The sequence below is a fragment of the Etheostoma cragini genome, chromosome 14, assembly GCF_013103735.1.
Source record: "Etheostoma cragini isolate CJK2018 chromosome 14, CSU_Ecrag_1.0, whole genome shotgun sequence".
Lineage (NCBI taxonomy): Eukaryota > Metazoa > Chordata > Actinopteri > Perciformes > Percidae > Etheostoma > Etheostoma cragini.
The window spans coordinates 8438823-8452638 of NC_048420.1; the positions used below are offsets into that span (position 1 = coordinate 8438823).

Here is a 13816-nt window from a genome sequence, read left to right on the forward strand (position 1 = left end):
AGCGTTCGTAGATAAGCTTTATAATGTCTTTAGATACAGCCTCACAATGCATCAATTTTGCGTATTATCTCAGTGGATGCTGTGGCTCATTCTCTTATTTCATCATAAAGTCTCGTGAGATCATTGATTCCCTTTTCATTGGTGTCTGCCATTGTAGCCAGTTCCTTTTCTGTTATATTTCTCTTTGAATTATCTTTGGATGTTCTGATTTGAATTTTCCATTGTTCGTACAGGCTAAGCAGTCTTTTTTGCTTTTTACTCAGCTCCTCCTTTTGGTATGCAAGTATTTTCTCTGTGGGCACACATACGTTCTGAACGACGTGGTAATGTTAAACCCATCAGCGACGTCCATTTTGTGCTGAAGTTCAGCTAGTTGTTTTCCCTTACATTCGGTTAACTTCTTTAGTTCCTGCCTTGGCATGCCTTCATATTCCTCTTGATCAAGTAAGCCTTTACTTTCTTCAATTTCTATCTGTAGGTTATGTATCTGTTCTTTTATGCCTTCCATGTTGAGCACAACTCACTGTTGACCATCACACTAGATGTTGCAACCCACTGCTCTGTATGCCGTGTCTTGCCGTCTTTTTATGAGTTCCATGGGCAGCCTGTGTGGGTCAAGCTCTTACCCTCCGAAAGATGGTCTGACACTTTAACTGATGATTTTTTGATTTATTGTAAATCCCAAAACCAACGTAAGAGCTGAGAACAAAAAGAAACAAACACAAAAAATAAATGCGTTAGCTACTTTTTCATATAGATTCAGAGCATTAGCATAGTTTAGTACTAGCTCAAAAGTCCGGCATTAGCTTATTAAACAAACAGCTAGAAACAACTACATTTGTTCAAAACTACTTTAAAAACACCACCAACATATACATTTTACTGTATTGTGAAAAATACTTACCTTGTGCCTCTTTGAAGGGGCGCAAAGTACCGACAGGGTCCGTGTACTTAGCGGCCAAAGGATTTTTGTTTTGAAATGAAAAAAACGAAAAACAGCCAGTTTCCCAATTACCATTTGTAAATAGGGAAACAAAAAACAACCCGTTTTTCGTTTTTTGTTTTGATATAAAAAAAAACGAAAAACGAAAAACAATCTTGTTTTCCGATTTCTTTGATGAGTTTATGGATGGAAACCAGAAAATAAAATGCGGGTGTATGCGTCTCATTTCTCAATTTCACAATGTTTTTTTTCGTGACCCGGAAGCAATCGCAAGTAGTCTATAAAAGTGGTAAGCGGTTGAACGCTGCATACCCGGAAGTCATTTTGACATCAATGAGACCGTCGTAAAAATGTTTTAAGACGAATATGCTAGTTTTATATTAGAAAACAAGAATGTCTAGTGGGGATGTAGCAGCTGCGTTGGGGTCCCAGTTTGGACCTTTACGGGGGTTTTCTGAAAGGAGTGTCTGGCGGTGTGCTGATCAGGGACTTGTCAGGGACTTCTGTCCTGACGGCCAACTTGAAGTTGACATTGCTGAAAGTATTGCTGAGGTAAGTTTTTTTTTTTTTATCTCAATCGCCGATAACCGCTTTTGTTAAACATACAAATTAATGTTACTCTTAAAGTAAATAAAAATATTAGATTTTTTTAGATTAGATTAGACTAGGAAAGACGTCTCCGGTTTCGGAGGACAGTCCCCGGTTTTGGGGACCTGTCCCCGGCTGGATCTGTCCCCCGAAATGTCCCCGGTTTTACTGTCACTGTCAGACCCGAAATTGGAATAAAAGAAAGAAAACACTGACCAAACGGAGCCGATAGTCGCTCAAGAGCCAGCGCTGCTCAGAGCTCAGAGATGTTTTAGAAAGACTTATTGTACGATGCTAAAATTACTGATTATTTACATGGAGTCTGGTTTAGCCAACGCAATTTCGCAGACTTTTATGTTTTAAAAAGCATCTTAATCTTTAACAGAAAGGTTGACCTCCTTAGAAATCCTTTCCATAATATTGTCAGACACTTAGAATATGAATCTGAGTCTGTCAGCAGCAAAACAAGCTCTTTTATGAATGTAAATACAAACTGGACAATTATCCTATTAACTTCCATTGCCGCTTGTTTCTGCCGACTGCAAAGATCTCGTTTTACTGGGTCAATGTAAAGGGAACATATTTCCTCATAGTTTTTATTGTATCCCATACTCAATGAGAATTATGTCTGAGAAATCTGGTCACATTAGATTAGACCAAACATGTTATTCGATATATCAATAGATGGTACATCAGTATTTCCAAAAATGCCTTAATCACTTTATTACTAAATAGAATGTTTATGATAACAATTAACATTTAAACTAAGTTTCACTTCTGCTCCCAGACTGGACCGTCTTTCGGCACAAAATGACGACAGGCAATCTATCTGCAAAAGGGGTTAAAGCATCTGAGGGCAGAGTGGGCAAAGTGTTGAGAGATATTCATCAACCCTACCACATTGCAAGACAGCAGGTACGGTCATAGCATTACTGCGTTTCAACAGAACATATCTGGACCCTGTTTCAGGAAGCAAGCTTAACAAACTCTGAGCTTTACCTTGAGCTCTGAGTTTTTGAGAGGTAAAACTCATTTTTTGTGCACTCTGAGTCCACTATTTCATTCCCTTGGCTGTCTGTCAGGGTAGTTGGCTCATCACAGCCTAATGCATCCTTCACCTTTGCTGTTATTCGTTCAACATTTGCATCAGCTTCCAAAAAGCAAATGACAACTGTCCTGGAAGTACTGAGCTTGTCATTCACTATTTCAGCAACATGGATTGACCTGTGGATAAATAAGGTTATTTAAAATTCCACCTGTGGGCCTAAAAATATATAAACATTTTAGCTATAGAATGACATTTTAGCAGCAGAATTCAGTTGCACATATAACAAGTAACCTCTTCTTGCAGAGAACAGGCCAGTAGCTCGTTGAGTTCCAAGGGAAGGTTGTGGTGTTTCGGTGGAAGCAGAAGCGTCAGAGGCAGAGCGGCGCATGAAGGCAAAAGGAACGGCAGACGTGGTTACGGCTCTGCTCGCAGGAAGCGGACTTTGATCTTGTTCCCCGTTGACCTTGTAATGACCGCGATGTATAAGATTGTGGGTGCAAAAACGTCCAGATGGCTCTAGAAAAGGTGGGGTGTTTGCATCATCTGTGATGTACAGACTGCTGCCATCAACCTGTTTAAATGCATAGATTAACAAATACCATAACCTTAAAGAACATTTCAAATAAAAAGACAAATGCTAATCCATCAGATTCATTATTAGTTTAACATATATAAAAACGTTTAAATAAAATTTCTGAAATCAAAAATATCATAGTATGACATATTTATACAAATGAAGTTAGATAGCTAGAAAAGTAGTATTACTAATAGCATTAAGTCATTCTAACTTTAAAGTTATCTAGAAACACACGCCACCAAGCTAACCAAGGCTCTGATAACTCTAAAATAACGTTATGTTCATACGTACAAAACTATATGTTAGCTACTTATATATTGTGTAATATAGTATTTGATGAACAATAACACCACGTGAAATATCCTGCATATCTTGTCCACAGACATGTCATCATCTTTCAGTGTAACCCGTTTGCCTCCTCGAAAGAACATAACTTTCCATTGTTCTTGAGAATGCAAACGGCAGCGCGCCCTCTGCTAACCGCCAAGCTCGCAGGAGTAACTTCCGGGTCTCGAAAAAAAACATTGTGAAATTGAGAAATGAGACGCATACACACGTATTTTATCTTCCAGTTTCCATCCATAAACTCATCAAAGAAAATCGGAAAACGAGATTGTTTTTCGTTTTTTAATATTAAAACAAAAAACGGGTTGTTTTTCGTTTTTTGTTTCCCTATTTACAAATTGTAATTGGGAAACTGGCTGTTTTTTGTTTTTGTTTTTTTCATTTCAAACAAAAATCCGTTGGCCGCTAAGTACACGGACCTGACAGCTGTCACTGTTTCATCTTTTTCCTTTACATACAGCAGGAAACTAGTTAACGTACCAGCGGGTGACTTTCAAAATAGAAGCCCCTTTTATTTTAACACGGAAATAAAACATAACAAGGCTATTTCTTTTATAGAGATAAAACATAAACTGGGTTATTTACAATGGTGGAAGTTCCTTGCAAGTTTGGGGCTGCATTTTTGCAAATAGAGTTGGAGATTTGTGCAGGATTAATGGGGTCCAAACAGATACTTATCCATCATGCAATACCGTCAGAGAGGCGTATGATTGGCCCCAAACATACAGCCAAGGGCATTACAAACTATCTTCAGTGTAAAGAAGAACAAGAAGTCCTGGAAGTGATGGCATGCCGCCCCCCGAGCCCTGGTCTCAACATTATCGAGTGTGTCTGGGATTACATGGAGAGACAGAAGGATTTGAGGAAGCCTACATCATTAGAAGATCTTTGGTTAGTTCTCCAAGATGTTTGGAACAACTTACCTTCAGCCCATGGGCCCATTACCTGTGGGAGGAACCAATGGGGTCGGGTGCGCTGCCGTTAGGGTAGCAGCGAAGACCTGGGCAGCAGAGGCTGGCTCTGGGGACGTGGAATGTCACTTTTCTGTGGGGGAAGGAGCCGGAACTTGTACGGGAGGTGGAGCGCTACCAGTTAGATCTGGTGGGGCTCACCTTTACGCACAGTCTCGGTTCTGGAACCGTCCTCCTGGACAGGGGTTGGACTCTGTCCTTCTCTGGAGTTGCCCAGGGTGTGAGTCGCCGGGCAGGTGTGGGGATACTCACAAGCCCCCGGCTGAGCGCCGCTGCGTGGGAGTTTACCCCGGGGTACGAGAGGGTTGCCTCCCAACGCCTGGGGGTGATGGGGGGGGGGGAAACTCTGACTGTTGTTTGTGCATATGCACCAAACAAGAGTTGGGAGTATTCAGCCTTCTTGGAGATTTTGAACGGGGTCTTGATGGGGCTCCAGTGGGGGACTCCATAGTTCGGCTGGGGGACTTCAACGCTCACTTGGGTGATGATGGAGATACTTGGAGAGGCGTGATTGGGAGGAATGGCCTCCCTGATCTAAACCAGAGTGGTTGTCTGTTGTTGGACTTCTGTGCTGGTCATGGATTGTCCATCACAAACACCATGTTCAAACGTAGGGATGCTCATAAGTGTACGTGGTACCAGAGCACCCAAGGCCAAAAGTCAATGATCGATTTTATAATCGTTTCATCTGATCTGAGGCCGTATGTTTTGGACACTTGGGTGAAGAGAGGGGTAGAGCTGTCAACAGATCACCATCTGGTGGTGAGTTGGGTCAGGGGGTGGGGGAAAACTCTGGACAGACCTGGTATGCCCAAACGGGTAGTGCGGGTGAATTGGGAACGTCTGGAGGAGGCCCCTGTCCGACGGACTTTCAACTCACGGAGCTTTTTGGGCATCCCTGTTGAGGCTGGGGGCATTGAACCTTGTGGACAATGTTCAAAGTTTCCATTGCTGAAGCTGCGGCGGTGAGCAGCCGATTGTGAAACAGCTGGGATGAGGATCAGCACCTCTAAATCTGAGGCCATGGTTCTTAGCAGGAAACCGATGGAGTGCTTTCTTCATGTAGGGAGTGAGTCCTTACCTCAAGTGAAGGAGTTTAAGTACCTTGGGGTCTTGTTCGTGAGTAAAGGGAATATGGAGCGTGAGATTGGTCGGAGAATCGGAGCAGCTGGTGCAGTATTACATTCCGTTTATCGTACCGTTGTGAAGAAAAGGGATCTGAGCCAGAAGGCAAAGCTCTCGTTCTACCGGGCAATTTTCGTTCCTAACCTCACATATGGTCAGGAAGCCTGGGTCATGGCCGAAAGAACGAGATCAAGAGTACAACCGGCCGAAAAGGGTTACCTCAGGAGGGTGGCTGGCGTCTCCCTTAGAGATAGGTTGAGAAGCTCAGCAAAGCTGATTGATGTGCCTCGGGAAAGGGAAGTTTGGGGTCCCCTACTGGAGCTGCTGCCCCCGCGACCCGATACCGGATAAGCGGATGAAGATGGATGGATACCTTCAGAAGAATTGATGCTGTCTGGTAGGTCAAGTGTGGTCACACCAAATATTGATTTGATTTAGGCTGGTCACACCAAATATTGATTTGATTTAGATTCCTCTTCTATTCATTTACTGCATTTTGTTAATGGATGAAAAAAAAACAGCTAGACACACAACTTGATCAAATACAATGTCTCCATTTGTGTTTATTTTGTGCATGATACAATTTTATTATGTCTTGCTGTTTTGGTAAAGTCAGGGGTCACAAGTAAAAAAAGAACTTAAAAATGTTTCCAACAAGTCAAGGGAGTGTCATGGGGCGAAGTGAAAGAACTACAACATGTTGAGCTGTACAGAATATTGTGTGTTCTAAAAAAGCATGTTTTAAAATTGACAAAATATAAACTACATATGCCATACTAAATATGTCTGATTTAAATGGGCAGTGTTTACTTAGGAGGTACAATTTTAATAGTTTTATGTTAGTAAAAGTATTTTACTCACATAAACTTAGCTAGTTCTCTTTCACAATGTTAACTAGGTGTTTACATACTTCACGTTAAATAGAACCACAACCTCTCAGGAATGTCTCCAAATCAAGTGCTCTTAAAGGTAGCATGGTAATCCACAAGGGTCTGTTCTGGGTCTTCTTCTATTCACTACTTATAATGAATAGAATGGCTCTCTGCTACTCCACATTGTTATGAACGTCGTTTTGCAGATGATAATGTCCTAAATGTCACATGCTTGTCTCTTAACTGCTTTTGAATACTATGCTTAGGATTTCTTTTCTCAATTTAAAGACAAATATTTGTGTTGTGTGAATCGTGTCAATGTTTTTATACAGCATTGAGCGGTCTGAACAAAACAATATTGATCCAATATCGCTTTCTTTTTAAATTATATAAATAAAGCCAGTAACATCAGTTAATATAATGGAGCTATTTTCTTAAACACATGTAGCTCGAAGGAAAAATCGAGAAAAGCAAAATGAATGTTTTTGCATTGATAATTATAATTCATGTACTACTTTTTTATTTCTATCACACATCATCACATGCTTGTAGTCTGAACAAATAAACAGCAGCAAACAGTTTCAACTAGTGACATCCACACTGATAGCAGTGGTCCGTGAGTGAAGACTTTTAGTTCTGAGCGAATTCCTGAGTTTAGTTCCTTGGGCTAGCAAAATATGCAAAATCACATTATCAAATCATAATGGAAGATGACTAGTATACAAAGACAGGTCGGTTTTAATGAATAATTTTAGTTTATTACAACTTTCCCAGGCACCCATTTCTAAGTTTGTGTATAACTACTAGAAACTAAAAGTAATTCACTCAATCACATTGCACAATCATTGTGAAATATTTGCTAGGAAACATAAGTCCTATCCAATCAAAAACTGTGCAAACAAAGTTACTGCAGCGTCATTACAAATAAATGGTTGGCTTCTTTCCAATCTGTCTGCCCGCTCATGTTTCAGACTTTATGTCTATATATTGTTAGTGATGTCGTATTCCCACACCTCATTAATTTATGGGTGTGTAAAATGCTACAATAACCTATAGAAGTGATGGGCAAAACTACAAAAATATGAACCTAGTTAAACTGGAATCCTGCTTTAAGCTTTGTGCAGAAAAGTCAAATTCACTCAATGGCTGAATGTAAACTGGCCTGATTATTGAGTGCCAATAACTACAATACCCAGATAACTATGTTAATGTGTTGATGTGACAGTTGAAATAACTGCAGTAGTACCTTAATCAGGTTATAATCAAATATCAAGCCTGAAAGTAAAAACTTGATGATGCATATCAAATCTTATGCAGTTCAATGACAAACTATTACCCTGTGCTCGTTTGCTCACTTTTCTCTAATTAACCACCGTTATGTCTGAGTTTACTTTCATTTAAATTCCCTCTCTGTAGATAAGTACACACTGCCCATTTGGTAGAAAAGTAGAAATGTGAAACATGTGCATGATGCTGATGTCATGCTCAGACTAAAACTGTATCTGGAATCCTCTCAGTACAAAATCCTGAAGTTACATACAACTATGCTGAGTAAATCTAAAGACACATAAAGACACAAACAGAAGACAAAGGTGGCAATAAATAAAGTCAGAGTCATTTCAGTACACTGCTGTCTCCAGTTCTGGTGACACAAGCACTACAAGAACAAGAACAACTAAAACAATCAAAAGATGGGAAGATCACCCAGCAAATCATTGAGTAAGAACTTTTGATAGGGTGAAAGGAGTAATTGCCCCTGTGGTTTGATAAAATCAATCTTTTTTTTATACATAAATTGAAAAAATATTTTTTCACATTGAGAGGGAAAATAAATATTTACTGTACAAGAAATGACACCAAACTTGCACTAAAATTTGAGAGGGACCATCGAGTCCAGATAGGTATAATCCCAAGAAAAATCACCCACAATGCCTTTGTCAATGCTGCTTGGAACACACTGTTAAAAAACACTTTACCGTCAAGATAATGATAACCAATTCTGATGGTAAGAAAAGCTGTAGAAAAATAAAGTACCAGTAATCTCAAGATTAAAAGACCAAATGCCCTTGAAAATTTTCCTAAACTCCCCAGACAAATTGGAGAGGAATAAACCCACAAATGCTGTACTTTATTTTCTTTCTTTTTTATTCTTTAAAAAAGTTTTTGTCATCAGTCCAGCGGTTGATCTTTAGTGGAACCAGGGGATTGTGGGGAATACTGGGACGGTTTTCCTTTAGGCCAAACTCCACACTTAAGGTTAAGGTTCAGAGTTCAACATTGAAGCTTGTTCCCTCTGATGGTCTGCTGGTTCATTTGCAAGGCAGGGCAGTGGCTGTGATGGCTGGGGGAGATGAGTAGGGGCAGATAAGAGAACTGAGGCGTGGTGGAAGAATTGGTAGATTGACAGAAAAAGAGATGAACAGATGGGCAGAGACAGAAAATAAAAGATATTTTAGTGGATTTTGACAACCAAACATCTGATATAGTCACATATTCAATTTTACTTATATCGTCAAGTTATCTCAGGACACTTGTAGTCCAATTCAGATCAAAGATTCTCAACGCGAAAAAAAAACCTTTTAGGAAAAGTTTCAGCTCGACTCAAACTGATGACGGTGTTGCTTGATATTGACAACACGTGATATCAATATTAAATTAGATCTTGGTCCTATATAAATAAATAAATAAGGACCATGTCTACAGAGCAGGACATGTTTTACTGGTTGCACAGTATAGAATATATAAAGAGAACAGGAGACAACTTTTCTTTCTCTTTTCTGATTCATTCTATTTTGTTGTCTATTTATTTCTTCACTTACACTCTCACTCTGTGGAAATATGCACACATCTGTTACGCTCCATAGAGCTTGTCACGTAATGGACCAGTGCGCTGACGTATACTAACGTGCAAGTGCCACGGCCCATGAAATGATGACAATTACAGTGTTTCAAGCGGGCTTTAAATCAAACACAACTAAGCCACACAACCAACGGACGGGACAGGACACTTTTAAAATATTGCGATAACGATATTGGGTCGGAATATCTTGCCCACCCTCGATATAATATTGCGCAACTTGATATTGCGATAACGATATTGTATCTTGCACCCTATGCTGCTACTCGACTGGTCAGGTATCCAGAGGCTAGTTTTTGAACTTGAGATGCCACTTGTTTCAACAGCCTATAAAGAAGTCAGATGGATGGAGGCTCATCGAGCCGCGAGCACAGAATGCGGTTGAGGGAGCTCTGGGTGACTGAAGAGGAGGAGTGGCGTCAGAACAACGCAAAGAATCAGAGAAATCAAACTTTTTCTCTGTTTTATCTCTACTATAATTGCAGTATTAGCAAGTTTTTGGTTGGACGTATGTGAGCATGTGTTTGTGGAACAGGAATTGTGCAATGACTGACGGTCCTTGAGAAATGATATAGATGATAGAGAAAGTCCTCTAAGCCTCTATCAGGGCCAAACTGGGATAATTAAGCCTAGGCCAAACTTATAATAATAACAGTAAGTGCTGCAGTACAACTAGGAGGAGACAAGTTATAATTGAGGTAAGTTTGGAGACACTAATTTATTTAATCATTAAATTAATATTTTTTTGTTTCGTTGTTGTAGTTGATAGACGGTCCCTAAGCACCGTCGGCTGCTAATAGAGACAAATCTTATTTCTACAGGTTGGAGGACGGCTCGTTTTGATAAAAATTTGTTTGTAGCTCATTGTTAACAATAGGAAAGATGTGTCATTTGTGATGAGAGAGCGCAATCGGAGCAGAGGAGAGTTAACATTTAGCGGAGAAGATATCAAGTGAAAGTTGGAGCTCCTCCAGACACAACTGAGCAGATGGAGTTGAGGGATCGGAGCAGCGCCGGGCAATAAGGCAACCGCTAGGCCTTTTTTACCTTAACTTTTGCCTGGGAGCCCAATGCTTATCTGTGGAAATTCATATATGACAAGTAATGATAGGATCAAGTATTCCCAGGGTTGGGGTTTATACCGTGACAACGCTCACCTTCCAAAGGATAAGTGTGTCTTACTCTGGGCTGATTTCTGTCTCCTGGTGCACGACCACTTTGGTAACAGACATGTCTGGGTGCTGCTCCTTCGCCTCTTTAATGGCCTGAGCCAAAGCCTGAGCAGTGGAGGAAAGACAACAATGCGGACAAGTTAAGGAGAAGATGATAAATTAGTTTAATTAAAATGACTTCATGCTAAACAGATTTACTTGATATATGAACACCATTGCTCTATGGGGCTAATTAAGCCAACATATAATTCCTGCTTCACATTTCCGGTTTATATGCATTTCAGCAAGAAAATCTATAAAGCACCTGCATCCTGCAGAGCTTTGAGGAAAAAAAAAAACATTCTTACATAATTTAGCGAGAGTGAAGTTTAGTGAAGCATGAAACAATACTCATCTTATCCCATCATTTAAATTCCTCACCTTGTCATGATCAATTTCAGTGTCTCCAGTGATGACGATCCTCTTCTCAATGCGAGTCTCAGAGATCCCTCCTTTCACGGTCTACAACGGACACATGATGACACAAGAAAAATATCTAGAAGCTAGGAAAGACATGCACACATTCAAATCCATCTTTATTAGCCCTCTGAATTTTGGATGACAACAGAATCATCGGCCAGAAAAGCCTAACACAACTTGTTGATTAGCCGTAAGACCAGATTGCTGTCTCTCTCTGAAATAACGTGGATCCAGGCACAAGTTTAGAGGACGATGCAAAGGAACATGGATGTATGCAAGACACGAACAAGATATACCGGTAGAGCAATGACATATGGACCCCTAATTTATCTCTTTTTGATTTGAACAGTTTAACTGCAGGTTTTTAAGATAACTCATGTTTCACAATGTAGTTTTGTGTCTTTCATGAAGGTTTCTGAAAAGCTGAGGCATGCTTCTGGGTGTGTCTTTTATTACCCAAAGTGTATTCTTGTCTCAAAAACCTGAGCGCACTCAAAGATTGGCTAATATGGCCAAAACACAGAACTATGTTTCAAATGTTCACATTGGGTTAATAAGTGATGAAATGTGGATAAGTAGTGTACAAAATGGTGGTGAGTGACTGTAGATGTGTACTGAGCATGTGCGGGGCTGTTGTTGAGCTTTGCACACCTTGGTGATCTGGGTGGTGGTGGTGGTACTGACAGTCTCCGAGGTGATGGTCTGGGCACTCAGCAGCACAGCTGAGTCCCTCTCTACCGGGCTGTCCACAGGCTGTGGGAGAGACACCTTTTGAAGGGTTACACAAGAACCTCAAATCAATCAACTGAACATCTTCAATGATCTCCTCTCTGTTAGTGTGTGTGATTTATGTCATTAAGCCATTGTCATCCAACATGCCTGAGTATTGCACTGTTTTGTTATCAAGCAAAATTAAGCTGTCATTGCTGTTTAAAATTGGTTTTCTTCTTTACTCTGACATTTTCTGATTTAAATCAAAAGTTTCTCATAATGAGTTGTATTTAGTTCTTGTACAGCTGCTTGTGTTTAAGCTTAAATAATTGAGTTTTTTTGTTGTATATACTGTATATTTGTAGAAATTGTAGACCAACATATTTATGTTTAATCACGTACCAAAAAATAGTGTATTTGTTCTGAAACTCAAGTAAAGTATCAGTATTACCAACTGGGCAAACAGGGCACCTGTCCGGGGGCCCCGGATCTCTACAGTCAGCATATGAATACATGTTTACAAGCACGTCTTTACAAATAAAAGCATTGCATACAATTTTGACTTTTATTGTATTTAAACAAGGCCCAGAATTCCCCTTACCTGTGCTGACTCGTATGTGATGGTCTTGGTCTCAGTGTGAACTAAAGGGATGTCCTTGTAGGTCACAGTTCCTCTCAGGGAGTTGGTGATGTCTGAGATGGTGATTGTCTGGGTCTTTAGCACAGGAGACTGGAGGGATCAGATCAACAGTCATAAACTAACTCTCTGAGGGCTCCATCAAGACTACAACTATTGCAGCTGTGGATGTGTTGTTAAAGAAGGCAGGAAATCTACAGCAGATTAGTCATGAAGTTACTATTGTAACTCTAGTTATGGACCACATACAATGATTTAAGATTAACTTTACGCAGATCTTTGTTCAAGTGTGTTAACAGCATGCTTGCCCACCATCTTTGCCATTGTGTTGTGTTCATATGAATCCATCAGCAGGATAAGCATTTGTGGTGAATCAACTAGTTTGATAGTCATCTCTAGTCATTAAAACCAAATGAATGCTTTAAATTATAGTTTGATCTGCCTGCCTACATCAATACTCAAGCTCCCTAATGAAACCCTGATCACCAGTGTTGGGAATAACGTGTTACATAAGTAACGTAATTACTGTAATGTATTGTTTTTTGCTGTTATTAAAACACAACAAATTAAACATTGGTAATACCTGGTTACCCCTGTAAGAATCTCAGTAATGTGAGTTACAATGAATTTTTAACCTGAAACAAAGTTGTGATTTTTGTTTTTAAGAATTAAGAACAAAAAGAAACATTTCAACAGCCCAGAAAAAAAGACTGGTGAGTGAAAGAGTAACGTTATTTCTTCTTGCTGGATTCTGTCCTGCCACTGTTCTTGTAGTTGGAGCCAGAACTAGAGAAGTTCCGGACATCTCCCAGCAGGTAACAGTACGGACAACATCTCCCAACAGGTAACAGTACGGACAACATCTCCCAACAGGTAACGGTACGGACAACATCTCCCAACAGGTAACGGTACGGACAACATCAGACAACAGGTAACGGTATGGACAACATCTCCCAACAGGTAACGGTACGGACAACATCTCCATACAGGTAACGGGATGGACAACATCTCCCAACAGGTAACGGGATGGACAACAGTTCCCAACAGGTAACAGTATGGACAACATCTCCCAACAGGTAACGGTACGAACATCTGTGTCCTAACAGATAACGGAACGGACATCTGTGTCCCAAAAGGTAAGGGTACCTCCTCACAGACAGTGCTGCGTCCGATCAACTGACAGTTAGAAACAAGACGGGGAATTAACGTTTAGGCTTGCTACACTTAAATATTAGCATTACATTTTATCAGAGTATTTCCATTTTCTCCCACTGTATACTTCTACTCCACTACAATTCAGAGTCAAGTATTGTAAGCTTTACATCATTATTTATTTTATAACTTAGGTTACTTTGCAGATTTAGAATAATAGAAAATATTACAAATAAATATATTATGATGTTTTGAAGTGGATAAAAACATTTTTTGTTGAACTGTGGTGAAATTCACGAGTTATCTCCCAAGTCAAACTTCTGCGGTTATTTGAGTAACTCAAAAGTAACACAGACATA

General features: G+C 40.0%; 1 protein-coding gene across 17 annotated transcripts in view; it reads right to left on the reverse strand.

The window, feature by feature from the left end:
• Positions 1 to 8617: 8617 nt before the first annotated feature.
• epb41a (erythrocyte membrane protein band 4.1a) overlaps positions 8618 to 13816 on the reverse strand; it is a 69880-nt gene continuing 64681 nt past the window's right edge. For all 17 annotated transcript variants that reach the window (XM_034892405.1, XM_034892402.1, XM_034892391.1 and 14 more), the window contains 5 exons: positions 12270 to 12398; positions 11609 to 11725; positions 10919 to 10999; positions 10484 to 10603; positions 8618 to 8842 (listed from right to left, as the gene is read on the reverse strand). In XM_034892405.1, the coding sequence (XP_034748296.1) occupies positions 10505 to 10603; positions 10919 to 10999; positions 11609 to 11725; positions 12270 to 12398 (426 nt within the window). In that variant the 3' untranslated portion in view covers positions 8618 to 8842; positions 10484 to 10504. The remainder of the gene's footprint in view (positions 8843 to 10483; positions 10604 to 10918; positions 11000 to 11608; positions 11726 to 12269; positions 12399 to 13816) is intronic.